This window comes from Taudactylus pleione, unplaced genomic scaffold (genome assembly GCF_031769625.1).
Source record: "Taudactylus pleione unplaced genomic scaffold, aTauple2 ptg000128l, whole genome shotgun sequence".
Lineage (NCBI taxonomy): Eukaryota > Metazoa > Chordata > Amphibia > Anura > Myobatrachidae > Taudactylus > Taudactylus pleione.
In genome coordinates, this window is record NW_028284530.1 from 11,938,332 (window position 1) to 11,955,442 (window position 17,111).

Below are 17,111 nucleotides of genomic sequence, written 5' to 3' on the forward strand. Positions count from 1 at the left end.
CAATCAGACAATAAAAACAAATATTAAAATATAGCAACAAATCTTACCAATGTAAAAATTTTCTCGCTGTGAATAATTGGGACTTCAATTAATTAGGAATCTAAATGAGAATTATAGGCAAGTTAACTGAACACACAGTTGACATTAAAGAGCATTTAACCTGTAAACAAATGTAGTTTAACCTACATATTGTGTTTGCCACATAACAGAGATCCACCATTCTATATTCCCATTTTATCCAATGCCCTTCCTTATATCATTACTAGCACTCCCTTGCCGTGTCCTATGCCATGAAATTGAAATGTATTTGAATGGATGTCAGGGGGCACCTTCGGTGGAATGAAACGTACTGACTTCTCATTCACTACTTGCCGCATGCCTCCAGCAACTACTGTAGCTCTCACTGGTTGTTGTGTTGCTATGTATGTATGTATGTAAACCTGCAGTAGCCAATAGACTTTGAATGACATTTGGTGGAACCAGTGTGTGTGTTATCCATCCAAAATGTTATCCACACAGAGTGGCCCGTGCAAAGACAAACAAGCACAGGATAGCGCATTACAAGCTTTTAATCAAGATGGAAGGGAGAGCCTGAAGGCCACAAATGAGCAAGCACACTATAGTGCAGAGGTTCCCAAACGCGGTCCTCGAGGCTCCCCAACAGTCCAGGTTTTAGAGATATCCATGGCTGACCACAGGTGGCTTAATTAGTTCCTCAGTCAATTTGATTTAACCATCTGTGTTCAGCTATGGATATCTCTAAAACCTGAACTGTTGGGGAGCCTTGAGGACCGTGTTTGGGAACCTTTGCTATAGTGAATCCAGTAGACACACAAACACACTTTAAGAAGCTAGGGGTAAAAAATTAAAGTTAATTTATTTTAAAATGCAAAATGTGTTGCCACACTGAGCATATACAGTATGTCCCCCAAAACCCCCTTAAATAACATGTGGACAGGGTCCCCTGCCATGCGGTCCAAAGCAACCCACCTCCACAAAATTATTCCTAACTGGAAAGCAATAATCGGTCATGCAACATTTTTTCTGTCATGTAAGTACCAGAAGGTTAAGGAACTGTACTTTGAGTGACCATAAATGTAAAATGCAGTCATTACTTATGTTTGTGTGCGTGCGTTCAGTTCAAACTCCATGCTTTGCAACAGGATGAAAATTCCCATCTGCCGAGGGCTGAAGTAGTAAGTCTGCAGGGTTCATCAAGGTTTAAAATGTATATTGAATAAGTGGAAGTAGACTTTTTTTTTTTATGCTAACTCCATTATTCATAAAAAAATTATAATATTTAACTACAAATCAGTGAGAGCTTCAGTTTCTCATTTCCTAGTGAATTGAGAGGCTGGTGAATTTACAGATCAATTCCAGTGGCGGCACTGGGGTCTGTGACACAAAGTGCGGCAAGTCAGCCCTATGTAAGTGTCCAAATAAGGGTGTGGTCTCATTGGGAGGGGTGTGACCTCCCCCTTCCCCAGTTTCAACACTCTAGGGGCGTGCCCTGCACTGCCAGCTCCTCCTCGGTGACCATGAGCCAGGTGCTGCACTGTAATGTTAGTTTGCAGTGCCCGGCTCCCTGTCATCGTGGAGGAGCCAGCATTCTGGTGTCACCCCCTCGAAGGGTGGTACCCGGTGTGGCCCGCACCCCCCTAGTGTCGCCACTGATCAATTCAACCAAGTAACTGGCTCCCTCCAGAGCAAGTAGGCACAAAGTACCATTTTGTCATCCATTTATATAGTTGAAAACTATTTTTTTCTCCTTTTAAGTTTCTAAAATTCACCATTTCATTTGCCCATTTTTGTTTGAACCTTTCTTGACATTAAACTTCAGGAAGCCACAAGTGTGTTAAAATAAGAACTATATTTTTTATAAACCATTCCAAAAAGCCATTACCAGTGAAACTTACCATCTGGCTTAATGAATCACAACCACCATTATTGTTGATGCCGTCAGCCAGCTCTGTTAGTAGAGTTCTCTCATCTGGAGCAGATACAGACTTGTATAGATTTGCGGGTTCTGTATTCATGTTGTTTGAGGTCTGGAAGTTGACAGCTTCCAGCGCACTTTCTAAAGTCAGCGAATTTTCAGGTGTTCCAGCAGGCAAGTTAGCTGGAGTATATTCCTGGTATAACAAAGTACGGAGTTTCTCATCTAAACTCTTAATTGTGTCGTCTGTGAACTCCACTCTGGGAGGACCTTCCCCATCAGACTCCATGTTCGATTGCTGTAGATTGGAGTTCACCCCAGGTAAACCTAAAGGTTGCATCTGTGTCTGCGAGTTAGACTGAGATCCTTCAGGAACAACAGATAGTTGATTTGTTCTTTGAATACCCTGAACAGACAAACATGCATCTAACTTTATGACAACAGGTGAACCAATGTCTGATTCATAAAACACCTGCTGCTCAGACTGGAGTTCCAAAACTTTTTCTAGAAGAATGTGGGCTTGACCATTCTCACATGGTACTTGTACTGGCTGAATGGATTCACTCGAGGTTATCAAACTGTAAGTTTCATCAGGAGGTAACATGCAAGCCTTGTGCTCTGGTTGTGGTAACACATGTGTAGCTGGAGTCTCTTTCAGCAAAGGTCCATCAGATCCTACTCTGTCAGGTTGTGCTTCCATTACTGGCTGTAGAACAGAAGAGGTACCAAGGCCAACAGGATCTCCTTGGAGGAAGGAAAGTGATTCTGGAAGAGTTTGCAAATCAGAGGACGAAATAGTGGAGGACGTTACGGAAGCAGGAATTCCTGTTGCCTGGTCACAGACGTCTGCTAAGATGGACTGACCTGCAACCGAATTGGATTTTTCTTCTTCCACAAAACACTTATGTTGGTTATCTTCACAAATCTGTTCATCTGTAACAAATTAAAAAGGTCAACAATACTATATAAGGTATCCAATTTGTAGAGATGTGCAGATTTCTTTTAGTTTGGATTTTCCCACCAAATTCGGATCTCAGAAAGAGGCAAAACGTCCATGAAAGATGCCGTTTGTCTATGAAAAAATTAAATTTTGACATCCTGAGACCCGAATTTGGTGGGAAAATCCGAGCAAAATTGAACCCGCATATCTCTACTTATTTGTATGGGTCAGTGTGTTACTTTGTGCATCAATACATTTCATATAACCCCCAACTGTACTGGCCTTCAAACTGATCTGTGATTATGAAGCCTACTCAGATTTCTTGTAGCTTTTGCATAGATTTAATTGTTAAGCAACTTCCATTTGACTTTGAGGACATCATTCAAGTAATTTTCTACATTTGCTATTTGTACATTTTCTAATCAGCCTAATTGAACAGCAGCTGAAACGAAAGTGTGCCAAGATTATAATTTAAGATTTCAAATGCATAAAACCTGTCATCGTAAAACCAAACTCATAGGCCTCACTTACACTTGCCAAACTGGAGAGCACTTTGGATGCAAGTGTAACCCTAGCTATAAATTAATTCTAACAATGCCTCCTTAATACCCACAATTATCAGATAACTAGGGGGTTTCATGTCATGGCACTCTGTGGTCTAGTAGAACAGTGCTGTACCAATATCCAACACGGCACTGACCGGGAACAGAGCCACTGTTAGAACATTGAAGTTTACTACTCCAGATTGTCAACACCAAGACAAATACTTTTGAAGGTGCAGCAAGTTGGAGCAAATAGTATTTTTGATTAGGGAAAACAAGACTATGTAAAAGTACTGCAAAGTATCTGCCTGCAGGAGCTGCCACGTGGCAAGCCATAGACAAGAAAAGACCATAAGATGGCCTGCAAGCATTGTAATTGGTCCCATCTATAGGGACTACTCCCAATAGGTCATACCTTCTGCAGCAACAGTAAAATGGGTTTTCAGGTGGTGGACATGCATCCACACTACTGCCAAATATGATCCTGCAAAAAAGGTGATCAAATTATCCAGTGAATCCCTTCCACAGAAAGACTGGAGGAGAGAACACACTGGTCTTGGACCATGACCTGAACACAAAAAAATGTCAAAGTAGACAGATTCTGAGATGCCAGAATTAGGGACTTCGGGTCCGATTTAGACCCACTCGCTAGATGCGTTCACACGCAAAGTATGCAAATCCCGAGATCGCACGGCAAGGCATTAGCACGCCAACTATGTCTTAGCGTGCGATCGTGGAGTGTATTTGGACGCCCCCCAGCCTGTCTTAAGACGCCCACTTTCCCACGTCATCTCCAGGAAGTGTATGCACCAATCGGTAACATTGAGTACCATCGGACCCATACGCAGTACTTGTGGCTGACCATACCCTACCGCAAGCACTGCAAGTGCTTCAGTGTGTAATTCAACCATGTGACGTGTATGACGCTGCGTCTTAATTATGCACGCCTCTGAAACGGCGTTTAGACGCTGAGACACACCTGCATTCGCACCACCACACTTTCATTTTCATCGAACTTCCCCTGTCACCACCCATAAACGGCTCATCCTGTCACTCATTGTAGCGTTGTGGCTATGCGCAGCGAGTGAATGCTTCCCGATCGCATGGACTTGTACGCGCACTGTGACTTATACGCATGCGCACATTGCAAACAATGGCAGACTACATGCGAACGCCGCCTAGCGAGCGAGTCTGAATCGGGCCCTAAGTTTAAATGCCTCCGTTAACCTTTTTTTCCCTACAGAGAATTCTGTTCTAGTGAAAATGGATTTAAGCCTGCGCGGTTTTTCATTCTTATTAGGGAGTCATGCAGGATTCCGTACAGGACCTTGTAAGCGTCTGAGGGTTTATCATAAGACAGTTCATGGGCTGGGGAACATACTGGGCTTATAAACATGTACACTTACCTACAATATAATGAGTTTCTATAACTACTGGAACACTAGGGCAATAGTACTAGGAGGAACTTTCAACTACCCAACAGAGGAAAACAGTTGGAACTCCAGTAATGATAATTTGGATGTTCCATTCAAGCTAATCAGGAAGATATTCCAAAAAATAAAAAGCATTCTTGCAGGAAAAGCAGGGCAAAGTAAGTAAGCTTGCCATGGGGGCCTTATACTTGGGCCACCCCAATGTTTCAGTGTGTTGTCTACAGCGGCAAAGTCAGAAATCAAGCTCTTTGGGCACTGACACCTGCTGTCCACTTCGCCTTCCACCCCCCACCCTCTCACACCACCACACTATAAAAACAGTATTCAGGAGGATCCTGTGAGTCTGGTTCACCGCACTGATTAGACTGGATGCTAGCTAAGGTCACAAGATGATTGGTCTGTGTGACCTAATTTACCTTACTATTGAAGGTAAAGACTATGGGGTGAGATGCACTAAGCTTTGGAGAGTGATAAAGTGGAGAGAGATAAAGTATCAATCTATCAGCTCCTGTCACTTTACAGGCTGTGTTTAAAAAATGGCAGTTAGGAGCTGATTGGTGGGTACTTTATCACTCTCCAAGGCTTAGTACATCTCCCCCTTGGTGTTCTGTAATACAGTCAGAGTTCACATTGCTCACAGATTTATGTGCACATTGCAAGCAATAAAACAGAACAGTAGGGATGGGCAGAACGACTCACTACACTGAGTTGAGCCACATGGCTCAACTCAGTGAAGTGTCTCGAGTCAGTGTCTCGAGAGACGGCTCTTTAGATAGTGCAGCCAGCGCTGTAGCCAGCAACTCAGAGTGAGTCGCTGACAGCTCCACCCCTCCGCAGCCCAGCACTACAGCTCAGGGTTCTCACTGACTCTCCTGAGTTAGTGCACTCCCCGAGCCCTGGCAGTAACTGCACGACTCAGAGTGAGTCGCTGACAGCTCCGCCCCCTACACTGCCGATCTGACACAGTGGAGAAGTATAATCAGGTCGGATCAGCAGTGTAGGGGGCGGAACTGCCATTCACTAGCTCCCACTGACAGAGAGGCTATGGGAGCTGGGTGTCTCGACTCACCAAACACTGAGTGACTCGAATCATTCACTCATCTGAATGATTCGAGTCAGTGTGTTGAGACACTCACTCACTAGCCATCTCTACAGAACAGGTCCTTGCTTCTTGTCCAACTACTGTACATGCTCATTCTCTTTTCACTGGTCTTAGGATCCATTTTTCCTCCTGGCTTGGGCTCCTGGAAATTGGACTGTGTCCTGTTGTAATGGTAGAAAATGCTGGAGGAACGGAATCGGTATGAAATACCGGCTGAAGCATGGCCTGCAGTTCGATTCCCGGCAGCGTCAGTCCGACAGATGCAGAGATCCCGGCAGCGGCAGCCCGACAGCGCTGGAAATCCCGATCGTCCCTAGGTACAGACAAACTAACCTAACATAACCCCCCTAATCCTCGTTAGGTGTGCCTAACCCTAACCTCCCCCCCTGTGCCTAAACCTAACCCTCCCTTCCCCGCTGCCTAAACCTAAGTCCACCTTGGGGGGTGCCTAACCCTAACCCTAACCCTCCCGGGGGGGTGCCTAACCCTAAGTCCCTCCAGGAGCCCGGCATCCTTTCGATGGAGATGTTGGGCGCCCGTCGGAAAAATTACAGGCGTCTAGATTTAGATGCCTGTCATTTAACCCTCGCCGGGATAAAGCAATCGGGAAGCTGGCTGTCGGGCTTAGGTCATCCGGTTTCCCGACTGAATACCTGGAGGGACTAAGGAATGCTTAAATTGTAATGAAAAGTCGTAAATTATATTTTGGCTATTAACCACGGGTGGGAATATGTAAAGGTCTAGTATCACAGATTATATCAGGCATAAGGTAAACAGGTGAGTGAGAGGAGATGGAACTAAAGAAAGCCACCATGGTAAGTACAGGGCCTGCAGAACCTGCACCTGTGTGGCTGGGATTTTAATATAAGACAAGATCAGTAGTAGATCTACCTGGATACCTAGATTTTAAAGACAACATCAGTTGGCAGTCTAATCACAGACTGGTTGCTGGAAAGCATGCCTGAGGTGCTGTGCTGACACAATGAAGATACACTGAGGAAAGCACCATGCACTGTATTGTATATGTAAATGGGTTTTTCTTTCACAGTGTATTCCCAATCACCTCCTTATACTTCCAGAGGATCATATAGGTTACAAAATGTGCAGTCCCTAGGGAAGACTTTGGCTCATCTAAGGTAACATAAGCTCCCCCTAGCCTTCCACCAAGTGGAAAAAAGCTTTATGCAGGGAGACAAATCCCCTTCCAAGGCATGAAGCAAAACACGGCCTTTTGTCTCAGAGGATTAGAGGTGCAGAGGGACCCTGATCTTTCCCAAGCACACTATTCAACTTTGTTTGGTACTTTGAGTGAGCAAGCAACTTGAACGGTCAATAATAATAACAATATTAATAATAAGAATGATAATAATAATAATATAACACAGGACTACACAGTTTTTCTTTGTCAGAAATCTAGAGCATTCCATCCTCCTGTCAGCCCGCTGGAATGATTAGATTTTTAATGAAACAAGTGACAACATTCACAAAGCGATAATGAGCAGATAGCTGGAGTTACAAAGTGCACAGTAAGTAAGGGATATTAATACCTGTACATTCACTTGGCTGTTCCTTTACTGTTACTGAAGACACATCTGAAGAACTTGGGCTTTCCATCACTGGACATATGATAAACCACCTTTTTCCAGTATGTAAAACTAAATAAGAGACAAACACATTCTTTATAATATTTTAGGGTCAACACCAATGTGTATGTAGGCTTGTAAACTGGTATTTTCTGTATTTAGAGTATGGATAGGTAATTGGTAATGAGCAGGGACATACAGATCTCGTACCGTTTTGCTGATAAACTGGTGGTGTTTTTACAGGGTAGAGTTGATTTTCCTTTGAAAAGATTAAAAACATAATATTAGAATGTCTGAATAAACATGGCATCTAGACACAGAATTGGTTAGTAAACCACTAATTTAGACTTTTACAGCAAAAATATTAATATGATTTCAAATAATTCCCTACAGTTGGCTTCCCTCGCCCCCAGTCTCTAACAGCCATATATTTGCACAATCAGATTGCTGTGCAGTGTCATTCCCACATATAGACTAGATCTGCACATCTTTGATAAATGGGATCCACACACACATCCTGCAAGGAAACAGACTGCTGCATGGATGACACTCATGTCAGCAATGAAACTAATTGTGCTGTAGAAAACGCCAATACAGGTTTAAAAACCTCTCTTACTTCACTTACAGCAAGCATCATTTGCCTGATCAGCCTGTAGCTAAGCTAGCTCTATTGGGAACCACTGCAGCTTCCCAACATAAGGTTTGTTTCTTTAGTTGAAACCAGTGATTTCATTGGTCAGAGCCCTGTAACCTCATTGCATGAGATGGTCAGCCATCAGGATCTCCATAGAAGTGCTACTTCCCGTCATGCATAGATGGTTTGTAATAAATGTAAACCGGCTTTTACAGTGAGTAATTTATAAAGGCATTGAAAGGGTCACTGATAATGAACCACCAATGCCAACATTGGCTACATCCGCTACTTTCACACAGGTAGGCAAAGAGGTCCATTTGAACTCACCTATACTGACCATCATTGTGTGGCCAAGTATTCAGTGTGATCACCTTAATGACGGTGTGTCTATAATGCAGTTTCTCACTACAATCAGACAACCCCGTTGTAGAAATGTTTTATTCAGTATTTCTTAGCGAATCAGATTATTCGAATGTATTTTAAACCTAGAAGCGCATTCGTGTCAAAGATAAATTTGAAACAGGAGCAAACAATTCAATGCACTTTATACGGTATGTGCTAATGAGCACAACATTATTACATTTACAATAGTGCAGTGAGAAGACGCCCCTAGGGGGGCTAAGCACTCAGATGCAATTTGCCTAGCACAATGTTTTAACGCGGGTATTGTGCAGGTGACCAGTTCAGTGATAAGAACCATGGTGTACATTGCGCTGGGAAATAGGGCTCAACTTCGCTGGCTTTTGAAGGGAACTCCGGAGCGGAGTCCAAAAGTTAGCGATCTTGGGGCCAGATTCAGAGATGTGCGCAGTGCCGATATTTTCACAGCTGGGTGATCAGTAAACTGCACATGCGCGTGAGCCACACCGCGCATGCATCAAGGTACAAAACCATAGTCGCTCCCAGCGAATATTTACAGCGTGACTGTCAACAAGCATTTAGGGGAGGTAACAGGGAGGTAGCAAAGAATGCAGGTATTGCGACCGTTTCGCGAGGGGAGGGGGGGGGTCACATCCTGCGTCTGTGGTCTCGTACTCTAGAAAAATAGCTCCGGAGTCTCAGTCCCCGCAGCCATTATGCTCTACCATAGCATTAATCAGAAGACAGATAACCGAAGGATCTGCGTCCGATGCTGCGTCTTTGTACGCAGATGCCTGGATTTGCAAAGCTGTAGGTTGACGTCTCAATAGATTCCACAGCGTCTGCGATATTTGCATATTTTTGCACAGTCGCTGCATCCAGGATCGCAGCTGCGATGTCATTAGCGTACATCTCTGAATTAGGCCCTTAAGCGTTATTCACAGTAGTGATGCTCACCGCAGGGTCTTCTAACTGCAAATCTCCCCCTTAGAGTCCAGAAATATTTAGAGAAATTTATCTCAATAAAATGATCTTCGAGAAAATCCATTTCAGGAGATTATTTTGAAGCATTTACCATCGGAAATTAAAGTTACAGTTTAATATTATTTTGTATACACTTAAGAGTGTACCACAACAGAGCTTTTTTTCTTCCCAAGGGGTTTATGTACTAAGCCTTGGAGAGATATTGGGAATGGAGATAAGGTACCAACCAATCAGCTCCCAACTATCAGTTTTCAAAAACAGCCTGTAAAGTGACAGGAGCTGATTGGGTGGTAATTTATCACTCTCCACAGCTTAGTACATAGACCCCCAAATCTCCTCTGTGAATCTCTCCTTTGAGTACGTTGTTATTCTAATCCATTGTGCACAACCGACATATGTAATTAGCAGTGAATCACTTTTTGTGATGAATAACCATTACAGTTGGTATCTTTACATAGCAAATGCAGAAATGTTTTTATAAATGGTCAAATTATTAGGTTTTATGGGGTGAGGGTATAAAATGGCTATTAAAAAGGTATATAAAGCGGAGTCAAATATTTATTAGGAGCAGCTGCATGTGAGAAAGATTAGTACAACTATAAGAAGAAAAAAAAAAAAAGACAATGACACATTTCATAGAGTCGAATGCCAATTCAGCAGTAGTCACTATTTACTATTATGCACCAAACAGTTAACTCCAGTTGCAGCTGGAGCAGTTGCAGATGGTGCATTGCAAACAAAAAATAAATAAAATACTTTATTTTTACTAAAGGGCAGTAAATGTCTAATAGTAATAACAAATCCTGCAGTCAACATTTAAGTAGAGCATCAGTAATATTCAGCCCACATCCCTGTCCCTTTGTGGTCAGGCTCCCAATAAATTACTTTGCAATAAAACTGTAATTTATGCAGCTGTGAGAGGCAGATGCTGACAGCTGGGGGTGGATTGCAGTCGATTTTTTTGTGATGGATTTTAAGTCACAGGCATGTCCTACGTAATCTGGGAGTGAAAGCACTGAGCATCTCAGATAGAACGGTGTACTGTACCTCCCTCATTTCTACCCTGAAGGAGTCTTGTTGCTGAGGACTTGCACCATGATCGGAGCCTCTCTCCCCTTCTGTGTCTTCACTAAGCATGTCCTCGGCCTTGTCGATAACATCCTTCATCTGTTCAATGAAAATCTCTTTCTCGGTCTGCAGTATGAATTCATTTTCCACCTAAAAAACATTTATATTTGTTCATTCCCAGAATAAAAAACAATGCAATTACAAAAAGAGAAAACATATACATTATACCTAGTAATACTCCATATTTTAAGTGGTTAAAGTTATACTGCTATGATACGATACAGTAGCTACCCACTCTGCCCCAATGGAACCACTCCGTATAAGGGTGTAAACTACAGTAAATGCAAGGGAATCAGTATGAGAAGCCAGCGCTTGGGATCCCGGCTGTTAGAGTCCCGACGCCGGCATCCCAAAAGGGTTAATACACCGACACTTATTGGTCGGTATGCTAACCCTCCCCCTCTCCCTACCCTAATCCCCCCTCTTTGGTGCCTAACCCTCCACCCCTAGTGCCTAACCCTAACCCCAATCCTCCCCCTCAATGCATAACCCTAACCCTTCCCCTAGTGCCTAACCCCTAACCCCCCCCAACACCCCGATACTTACATTCGATATCCCGGCGGTCGGGATGCTGGCGTTGGGTACCGGAAATATGAGTGCGGGCATCCACACCGCCGGGATGCCGAATGCATACCAATGCAAGGGGCTGCCAGGCCCAGTCTGCCTCCAGGGCCCGCCTTCTATGCTCCCAGCACTGAATGCTCCTGGGTGAGACAGTGATGCTCCTCCCAATGCTCTCTGAGGTCACTTCTGTGCCAGCCAATGAGGACAGAGATAGATAGAAGAGTTACCCTCCTCTCTCAGAGACATAATGTGCACTGGGGGCAGTGTGTGGCATAATGTGAACTAGGGCACTACTACGGGAAACTAGGACACTAGGATGGTGCATAAAATAAACTAGAGCTCTACTGTGATGTATAAAACAAACAACTTCGGAGAGAGCTCTCTCTCTAGAAGCATTATGACTGGGGGCCCTAAAGAATTTTAACGTGGGGTGTAACTAGATCTTTGTGGGCCCCATAAGTGCTTAATTACAAACAAAGCGCAAATGGACAAAGAAGGACAATTAGGTAAAGACCTAAAAGCGTTTTAGCACAAAAGATTGCTATCCTGACCAATATACTGTAGAGTTAATTCTAGCACTCTGCACCTGTTACAACCCGTGCAGTTCCTCTTTCCTTCCTGGGGTGTTGCTCTCTGCTCTAGTGCTTCTAGCACACTCTAGGTCTGTACCGCAGCAGTTTGTTCTATCAGCTGAGTGTGCTAAAAGCACCAGATCAGACAGCGACACCCCTGGCAGGAAAGAGCGCGGGTTGCGACAGTTCCAAGGTGCTAGTATGAACACTTCAATATCTTACCATTAAAGGTTTGATGAAATGGATAAATGCAATTGGATAATGACCACATCTAACCATGTATACGCTCATCATATAACTGTGCTCTCTATGAAACCAGCCTCTGGACAAGAGTGTGAATGTATGTACTGTAGATATAAAACAATACTGATACAGAGCCAGACAAACTAGAGAATCAGACAGAAACTAAAACTGATTTGACTTGATCTAATCCAAGTAGCAAGAGGCTGGGCAAGAGAGATGGAATATTTCCCCTGAGGACACTTCCATTTCTCCTCCTTTTCAAAGTAGGTCTACTGAACTTGTGTTACTATAACCTATCCTCAAACAGCAACATGAATATGGACAGCAGCAGCTTGTCACTGTGCATCAGGCAGGTGGCTGAGTAAAAATGTAAGTTACCGCTGCATACACATAACTACTGTTTTATCCAAAGCACCATAGTGAAAATAACAATGTATGTGCAACCTGGCGTTAGTACAGAGCATGCTCGTCCCTCCCTAAACTGCAGGACAGGTACATTGTGCAACCATGGCAATGATTTAATTGCTGTCCCATCCAGACCCCGATCGCCATAGTCTTATTGATGTGTATGTCAGTGGCGGTTTCAGGCATCTCTGGGGATAAATAAATCAGAGGAACGGATGTGTTATTAGTGATGTATTTGTAGAAAATCCACCCCCATCTTAATGAAAAAAAAAAAATTAAATGAAGTTTTTCTACACTACCCTCAAAAACAGGCACGCTGACAATGCTGGGACCCTGCTGTATCATCAGCCCTCACTCTTCCTTATCCTCACTTTCAGGCACTGCGTTCGAATAGCACAAGTTCCCTACATGATGAGTGCTGCCTTTATGTAGGCCATACATCTACGGGCAGATTCCCTGTCCTGGCAATGCGATCCAATCCTGACCCAACAATTCCGATCATTTTTGGGTATGCACAAGTATTTTGGTTTGTTTTTTCTTGTGTTCACCGCTGATTTTGGGGCAACATGTAAAAATGTGTACGCAGATAGCATCATACTACAATATTTCACACTCATAAATGTGTATGTAGTGTTAAGGATCAATAGTTTGTCTTTTTTCCTTCCCCAAAACAAAACACATTTCCAAATTGCATCTAACACGCAAATAATTGCCTCCCTGCTTCCAGCATAGACATATGGGGAATGCTTCATCACTAGTAAGGGGTGGAAAACTTAGTAAATCTATAAATGATTTACTATTCTGTACACTGTTCAACGAAAGAGCTAAAATGTTAAGCCGCCTATTTGAGAAGTATTAACCCTAGAGTACAAAAGCATTGTTTTCATGGCACGCCTAATACCCCTTTTACACCGACTGAAATATCCCGGGTTGATGCACGTGAACGCGGGGATCCGACCCGGCTTGATTGCAGGGTTGAGCACGGGTCGTTCTCGTGTCACCCTGCAATGTAAACAGCGCGGCCCGGCTCACGTTGACCCGGGTCATGCCGCATGCCGCCTGATTGACCGGCTTCAGTGGCGCTTGGAGATGACATCTCCAAGCGACCACTGCAAGCAGCGCCGGCCCGAGCGGCACAAAGCAGCGCACCCCACCCGCTCTCCCTGCCTCCGGACCGCTGCAGGATAAGGTAAGTAGGTCGCGCAGGGGGAGGGAGGAGAAAAAGCGCTGGTCATCTGCGCCGGACAGCCGGGTCAGTGCGGACCTCGGTCCGGTGTGAATGGTGCCGACCCGGGCAAAGCCCGGGTCAGCACCGCAGTGTAAGAGGGGGGCTGTCCCAGGTCTGATCCGGGTTGGGAACGTGTTCCAAATCCTGGATCAGACCCAAGACTATGGTGTAAAAGGGGTATAAGCCAGAAGTTTGCTATTGAGAAATTCAGAAAAAAAAAGGATTAAATAAATTGTGCTGACCGATCATCCTTAGATTTAGTTATGTGGTGGAGGACATGTTTGTGCTTCTGTTTGTCCACATATTTACATTACATTGACCATAAATAATTGGATTTGGTACTGGACCACCAACCTGAGACACCCCTGCAAGTGTCCTGAGGCACCCCAGGGTGCCACGGCACACAGTTTGGAAACTACTGGCCTAGTGCATTGTCACTGTAAAAAATACAAATATTTATTTGCAATATACTGATTTGGGGCCTATACATCAGGCTGCTATCAGGGCAATTCCCCACTCTGCTGATGCCTGGGTTGGAGGGAATGGGAAAATCCAACATGCATCAACTGCAGCCCCTAGAAGCAAGACTGGGCTACAGTTCTAGCAGGGGAGTGGCTTCCCATTGGAAGTGTTCTCTCTGCTAATTGCAGTCCGGCATAATAGTCCCTGGTGGAGAACACTTCTTCCACAGGGACAGTCCATCTTTTGATTAGCAGGGAGCGCTTTCAATGTGAAACCACTGCTAGGCAATCCATGCAGAAGGTGGATTTTACTGGGGGCTGCAGCCCCTAGGTAAAATCCACCATTGATGCCAACCATTATACTAACTAGTGTTTTCATTTTCATGGGCAGCACAGCCTGCTTGACTGCAATTGTTCTTTGCACACTTTCAATCAGGGATAGAATGATTGCATTCCATCTTGTCCATGTAGCTAGTGCAATCCTTCATAAATGCAAAAGATCTGAGCCCCGATCACCTGGAGTAAATGTGCCCAAAAGGAAAAAACTATATTTAAATTCCTGGAGTGTTAGAACGATTTAGGGTCACCATATAGCCTGTACCTTTTATATATACTACCAATAGCATTGACAATGTTTTATGGTATATGCCATAATACAAATGCTTGATGTTAGTTATGTAAAACGGTCATGCCAGTTGATCCTTTAGGCAGCAGAACGATTAACTTTGTATTAAACTGAAATTTTATTAAAGGGATTATATGACTTCTTACAGTAATAGAATTTGCATCGCTCTCTTCAATTATGAAATCTGCCTTATTACCATGTATGTGGCGATCTCCTCCGGCGCGTCACCATCCAAGTCAAATTTAAAGGTCACCATTTTATGGTTGTGAGTTTCCAGTTGGCACTCAACCATCTTGTCCCCGGTGTTACAGACCTACAGGAAACACGTAAAGTAACTGCATAAAGTCAGCTTAAAGATACATTTTTCTCTCCAAGATGGGTTCGAACTTACATTGAGGATTGTCAGTTTGGGTCTATTGGTCTTTTCCTGACGCGAGCGAGTGCGTGACGACCTCCGGTGATGTTTCTTTGCTGGTTTTCCATCTTGTTTACTGGTGCCATGGATTCCCTCGTATCCATCGCTCATTTCTTTGCCAGATGCTGCATCAGAACCTACATAACTTGAAACACGGATAAAAGTGATGGAGGACTTTTAGTTTCCTGGCATTTGATTTACGATCCAATGCAAACAATGGCTATTAACACAGCAATACTAAAGTGTACTCATCACCAACACACAATGGTTTCAGCCATTGTTGGATAAACCAATATTGCGAGTCATCTCCTGTGACATCCCAGAGTCACGAGATGCCAAGTGCCTCGCTAACACTAGATATACTGATACCAGAATATTGTGGTCAGCCCACAAATTATTTGCCTCCACTGTGCATGACACGTCTACTATAAAATGATCAGATGTTTTAAGGATATTAATAATATGTATCTTATGGATCACAAAATGTGAAGGGAGTATAACAGATCTCCTTGTTATGAGCCAACATTAATGTCAGCAGATGAGCAGCAAAATGGTGGAATCACAAAAGGCGCCCCATCCACAGAATTTTTTATTTTTATTTTAAAATCTAAATTTGAAAAAAGTTCTACAAATTCAGTTTCTGACTGAACTTTTCCAACTGACCAAAGCTCATGTGACAGCTATAGCAAATTTCTGTCACTGAAATACTTTTCAACCAACACTTTTTGTAAATGTGTTTAGTTTTTTCTCCTTTACTTGAAAAAAATAAAAATAATATAATTTTCAAAAGAAAAATCTGTTTTGAAACACAATTCAGAGGTCACTCACTTATCGCAGCTTTGATTTGAGCTTGGCAGATTCTCTTGATTTACCTGCTCCTAAGAACAATATATGAATTTTAAAGGTGGACTTAGCAGAGAAAGAGAGGATTGTTTAAGTCACATTAGACGACAATATAGAAAGTTAAAACAAACTACTGTACCTCATGACTGGATTCTGCGACTGACCGGGTAGCTCGACAGGGAGTCAAGTTATTAAGTTCAGGAGGCTGGGAAAGGCCAGACCCTAGATAGGACATATTCAGATTATCTGCCATAGCTGCCTCAGTCATGGGATGTGGGTATGAGGTTTGTGCAAAGTGATCCTGCCCTTGCAGTGGTGGAGGGATATCAGAGGGGAAACGCACAGGTGGTGACATCATCGATGCAACGGGCATCACTGCTACAGGAGTTGCCAGGTCCACTGAATACTGGGAGAGACCAATGACCTACACAACAAGGAGGGAGGGAGAACTGTTATTTTACCAGTCCAAAAGCAAATGGCCAGCTCTACAACAGTTAAAACACAGATCATGTTTGTGGGCATGGGCTACACCAACACATTCTTTTATGAACTCATTAAAAAGCACTTTGGCTAGAAAGTTAAGTTACTGGAGCGCCTCAGTGACCATTTCATACCAGTCCACAGCGGAGAGTCTCTCAAGTCAATCTTTAGGGAGATTAACAGATATTAAAAAAAAAAAATGACAATGTAAAAACAGAAATAAGGATATTGCAGAAAAAAAAAAAAAAGATTAAACATGCTATTAAAAGCATAGTTATCTTTTTTTAATAAAAAAATACAGAGGATGCTCTGCCTATGAACAAATAATTATTGGCATGTGAAATTCAAATCAAGGATTTGCACAGTATTAAAGTAGTAGTACATTTTTCTCCTCAATAATGCAACACACTAACCACATATTTCTGGGGGATGAAATCAGTTGGAGAATTATAACGGAATCAATCCATATTTAGACCGATAGTGGCAGAAATGGTCAATATGCAGGGATGATAAACGATAAATGAACGCATAATAGACTATTGAAAGTCAGATTCAGTGGGTGACTTAAATACAGGGTTGGACTGGCCCACAGGGGTACAGGGGAAATACCCGGTGGGCGCCACTGTCTGAGGA

The 17,111-nt window shown here is 43.3% G+C and overlaps 1 protein-coding gene across 5 annotated transcripts in view; it reads right to left on the reverse strand.

Moving 5' to 3' along the window:
* WNK2 (WNK lysine deficient protein kinase 2) overlaps window positions 1-17,111 on the reverse strand; it is a 188,800-nt gene that overhangs the window by 21,170 nt on the left and 150,519 nt on the right. For all 5 annotated transcript variants that reach the window (XM_088472734.1, XM_088472733.1, XM_088472731.1 and 2 more), the window contains 8 exons: window positions 16,138-16,422; window positions 15,984-16,033; window positions 15,132-15,300; window positions 14,937-15,053; window positions 10,562-10,732; window positions 7,747-7,795; window positions 7,501-7,608; window positions 1,917-2,869 (listed from right to left, as the gene is read on the reverse strand). In XM_088472734.1, the coding sequence (XP_088328860.1) occupies window positions 1,917-2,869; window positions 7,501-7,608; window positions 7,747-7,795; window positions 10,562-10,732; window positions 14,937-15,053; window positions 15,132-15,300; window positions 15,984-16,033; window positions 16,138-16,422 (1,902 nt within the window). The remainder of the gene's footprint in view (window positions 1-1,916; window positions 2,870-7,500; window positions 7,609-7,746; window positions 7,796-10,561; window positions 10,733-14,936; window positions 15,054-15,131; window positions 15,301-15,983; window positions 16,034-16,137; window positions 16,423-17,111) is intronic.